The sequence below is a fragment of the Zingiber officinale genome, chromosome 3B (genome assembly GCF_018446385.1).
Source record: "Zingiber officinale cultivar Zhangliang chromosome 3B, Zo_v1.1, whole genome shotgun sequence".
Lineage (NCBI taxonomy): Eukaryota > Viridiplantae > Streptophyta > Magnoliopsida > Zingiberales > Zingiberaceae > Zingiber > Zingiber officinale.
In genome coordinates, this window is record NC_055991.1 from 19,480,773 (window position 1) to 19,485,759 (window position 4,987).

At 43.6% G+C, this 4,987-nt stretch overlaps 1 protein-coding gene across 1 annotated transcript; it reads right to left on the reverse strand.

The window, feature by feature from the left end:
* Nucleotides 1-2,526: 2,526 nt before the first annotated feature.
* LOC122056085 (piriformospora indica-insensitive protein 2-like) lies at nt 2,527-4,110 on the reverse strand. Its single transcript, XM_042617867.1, has one exon. The coding sequence runs from the start codon at nt 4,101-4,103 to the stop codon at nt 2,688-2,690; it is 1,416 nt and encodes a 471-aa protein (XP_042473801.1). The 5' UTR covers nt 4,104-4,110; the 3' UTR covers nt 2,527-2,687.
* Nucleotides 4,111-4,987: the final 877 nt, after the last annotated feature.

The following is a 4,987-nucleotide window of genomic DNA, read 5'->3' on the forward strand; positions in this document are numbered from 1 at the left end:
TTTCTTGACATATTACTTTTGATGAGTCTCTCTTTCTATTTGTGTTGTTCCCTCGGACACTCCCTTAGACAATCAACACACTTTTCTAATTGCCCCTAATAGTATACCAAAACTATCATAGGTTGCTACAACAAGACATACTCAAAGAACCAGGGAAGATGGATTTTTGGGCTCTTCTCCATCCCCACCAAATCTTGCAGACTCAATATCTAGCAATGTTTCGTTCTCTAGTCTTGATTCCCATCAATATGACCACTCATCTCTGAGTAGTTCCGATGATGATACTTCTTGACGAATACTTCCTCTAAGCGAGATTTATGCTCGATGTCCACCAGTTTCCACCCGTTATCCTTTTCCATGGGCTTTAATTACTTTTCCAAGTTTTATTGAACCTACTAGCTTTACACAGACAGTTAAAGACCCAAATTGGCGTGTTGCAATGACTACAGAGTTTGATGCACTTCTCCGTAATGAAGCATGAACTTTAGTTTCTTGTACTCCATCTATGAATATTGTGGACCCTAAATGAGTTTACCGAATTAAGTATCAAGCAAATAGATCCATTGAACGTACAAAGCTGGCCTTATTGCAAAAGGCTTTAGTCAACAACCAGGTATTGACTTCAATGATACTTTCAGTCCAGTCGTCAAAATTACAACTATCAGATTGTTACTGTCTATAACTATTAGCTCCAATTGACCGATACAACAATTAGATATTTCCAATGCTTGTAAATTGGAGCAACCATCAGGTTTCATCCACCAACAACTTTCAACACATGTTTGTAAATTTCAGAAATCTTTATATGGTCTTCGAGAAACACCTCGTGCATGGTTTCATCGTCTATCTAATTGGCTTCATATTTAGAGTTTTTCTGGATAAAAAATTGACTCTCGCTATTTTAAAAATGTAATGGAAATTTTACTATATTTTTTCTAATTTACGTGAATGATATTTTAATAACTGGTAGTGATCAAGAAGACATCTCTTCATTCCTGCATATTCTTAATCAAGAGTTTCCGATTCGGGACCTTGGCAAGACTCATTTTTTCCTTGGCATTGAGTTTCTTCCACATGCTGAAGGTTGTCTTCTCTCTCAGAGCAAATATATCACTGGACTTCTTAAATGAGCTAAAATGGATGACATGCGTCCTATCTTTACACCAATTATTAAAGGAGGTTTTAATGTTTCTTCTTTCTCTCCTTGAATGGCTCACTCCTAGATCTATCGAAGTATTATTGGTACCCTATAATATGTCACCATTACACGACCTGACATTGCTTTCACAGTTAATCGTGTCTGTCAATTTATGTATTCTCCCACCGAGTACCATTGGGAAAGTGTTAAGAGAATTCTTCGTTATCTTAAAGACACGATTTTACATGGTCTTCTTTTATATCGTCAGTTCTTACTAGAGTTAAATGTCTATAGTGATGCAGATTGGGTCGAATCTTCTGAAGACAAACGTTCGACTAGTGGATTTGCAATATTTCTTGGACGAAATCTTATTCTTGGCTTTCAATTCAAAGAAGCAACCTACAGTCTCTCGTTCTAGAATTGAAGTTGAATATAAAGTTATCGCCAATGCGACATTCGAAATTATTTGGCTACAATCTCTTCTTTTGAAATTATATTTTTTTCACTTGATATAGCCAAAATCTGGTGTGATAATATAGGAGCAATTTAACTTGTAGTAAATTCAGTCTTTCATGCTCGTACCAAGCACGTGGAGATTGTTTTTCATTTTGTTCATGAACATGTGGTGACTCGACAACTTTTGGTTTCTTACGTCTCTACGTAAGATGAAATTGCTGACATATTTATCAAGTCATTATCTAGATAATGTTTTACAAGTTAGTAATTAAACTCAATGTTCGGGTACTCTAGTTGAGTTTGTGTAATGACATCAAAGAAAATAGTTATGGAAAATAATCTTGAATCATATTTGACATTGTGATCAAATATTAACAGTAAAAAATAATATTTTCATATTTATTATATTCACTATTATTTCCATTATTATTATATTCTCTATTTTCTTTATTTCTATCAAGAGTCGTAGCCGATCTCGACAACGGCCCCACCTCCTTGGTTGGAGGAAGGAGGCAGGGAGTACTTGGGCGCAGGCGAACCATCATCGTACAAGTTCGTCATGCTTGCAATCCGTGGGTGGATTAGGATGTGCTCTGCTTCGATTAGAGTTGGTAGGAAATGAAAGGAGAGCCCAGAGGCGATATAAGAAACGAAAGGAGGTTGGTTGTGGAGGTGGAGTGAGGGAGCTGGGGAGGAGGTGTATCCAGCGATGAGATGTCCAAGAAGAAGCTGAGCTGAGATATTGACATTACCCGTGGTGGCATGGAGGAGACGACTATTTTGATGTTATTTTCGTCTGCTCGCTTCCATCCGATTTTAAGAGGACAAAAAATTTAGACAAAAGTAACCTACTTATGGCTTGAAAATCTATCCATCCATTATTTTGTTACATATAAACATGAGAAAGGATATCGATTCTTTGTAATCAGTCCTTCTCTTCATTAGCGTTCTCAAGTAAACGGCCATTAGTCACTTAAACCTATCACGTTCAGTCTACTAGTCTAGTTCGATCATCTTATCATAAGAAGGGCTAATTTAATTACAAGAACTACAATCGTCTCCCTACTTTTTTTCAACTTTAACACCTTGTTATTTACGTATTCTCTTCTCTTAAAAAAAGCGACAAAATTAACAAGTTGAATACGACAAAAACAACGGCCAGAGAAGAGAGAGTGGCATTCTCCGACGAGCGACCACCGGAGGTGAGGAGAACCGGGTGCGTAACCGCTGTCTTGTTGCAGCGTCTCAGGTATCGGCCTGCGGCGGCGGCGGCGACTTCGAGCTCCTCGCCCAGACACAGTTCGTGATTACCGGCCAACTTCAGCTTACCGTCGAGGCGGCGGACGAAAACGGCGGAAAAAGGAACGCGGCCACGTAGCCCATTGTTCTCCAGGTTGATCTCCATGGCCGTGCTCTCCATCCGCTGGAATTGCTCCGGGAGCTCCCCTTCGAGTTTGTTATTGTCCAACGCCAGGTAGGTTACTCTTCCCAAGTAGACTCCCATCGATGCCGGAATGTCGCCGACCAGACCGAGCCGCGACATCCCGACGCCCAGGATGCCCCCCAGCTTCTCCCATATCTCCGGGATGGCACCGCCGACGGGGTTTCCGCTCAGGTGCATCTCCCGCAGGTTCTCCAGCTCTGCCAGCCATGCTGGCACGCCGCCGGTGAGTCGGTTGCCGCTCAGATCTAGAAGTTCCAGCCGTTTGAGATGACTGAGTTCAGCCGGGATCATGCCAGCTATTCTGTTGGAAGAGATGTCCAGCTTGACCAGCTCCATCAGGCTACCGATCTCGGACGGGATCGCCCCGCCGATGCGGTTCCCACTTAGATCCAACACTTTGAGGAGGGCGAGTCGTCTTATCGAGCGAGGAATCTCGCCTCCGATACTGTTCTGCGAAAGTACTAGCTGCTCCAGGCCGCGGAGATCTCCAACCTCGGGAGGAATTATTGCGGATATCCGCGATCCGGAGATGATGAGGCGGCGCAGGTGAGACAGTCCGGTGATTCTGCCACCGAGACGGCCGCCGAGAGAAGGGTTCCGGTAGAAGGCAATCTCCTCGACGGTGGATGACAGATTCCAGAAATCGAGGGGCAGGATGGCATTCGCCGCGGTGAAGCAGTTGTAGAAGAATACCTTTCGAAGGAAAGGGAACGAGGAGAGGGAGGTCGGGAGAGTTGCGTTCGGGCCGCACGGTGGGTTATTGGAGAAATCAGAGACGTTACCGAAGTTGAGCTCCACGACGTGAGGGGATCCGTCGTCGCCGGCGTCGTTAGAGGATGGAAAAAGATCGCAGACGAGTCCATGGGGGCCGAAGAGGCACAAATCGTCGGGGTAGAGCGAGCGCCAAGGAACAGAAGGGTTGACGGACTCGAGGGCGCGGTAGGCCGCCTCCTGCTCGAGTTCCGGCAAGCGTAGAAGCGGAAGTTCCACTCCATCGCCGGCGACGACGATGCATCGGAGGAAGAAAACAACCAGAGAAACAAAGCAGCGACCTTCGAAAGCCATGGAAGATGCAGATGAGGCAATGGCGGTGGCTTCTCACTTTTATAGCTAAACCCGAAGGAAGTTATTTCACGATAAAACCCCTAAAAATTTATACAATAACCGGAAATGAATAATTGTTTCATTTTCTTAATATTGTCTAAATTACTTTAATATTCATTAAAATTATTCTAATTTTATTAAAATGTATTTTTTCAAAAAGGCAAAGTCATTACTTGTACTTTGAGGGCTTTACTGTCTTTTCGAATGGGAAGCCCAATGAGAATGTTCCGCGGACGCCGCCGATGTCTCGAGTTTCGTGCGACGAGCTCCCTCAAAGTTCTCAATGAAAGTGGCCGTCCTCCCTGATTAGGCGAGGAAGCGATGCGGTGCCGACGGGGCCAGCCGCTTTGCAGTGTTTGTAGTGTGGGCTAGACTGGTGGGTGAGTCGGGCCACGCGGCGGTGGAGAGGAGGCATAGGCTGGCGGCAGCCGCCGACAGCTGTGGGGCAGAGTGGGGCAGCGGCGGCCGGGGCGGCCGGGGGTTCGGGTTGCGCGCCGGAAACGAGGGGCCCGGTGAGGATAAGTGAAGATTTACTATTTTTCTGCCATCGCATTGCTCGGGCATGCTTATAAATTACTGGAATGGAATAAAATAAATAAATATAGAGTTTATATTTACTAGTTTGTTTCTGTAATTCCTTTTGCATACTCATTACAATTTGTTCTCCAAAATGTCATTGTAACTCCAAATTTAAAAAAAATATGTTTAAAATTATTGATGAACATTGATTTTTTTTTTTTCAGTTCCCCAACATTTTTCTGTTTCAGCATGTTAAAGAATATATCAATCATCGAACTCTAAATAATTTAGAAAAACACTGAATATTATTTCGCAGGACAGAGGAG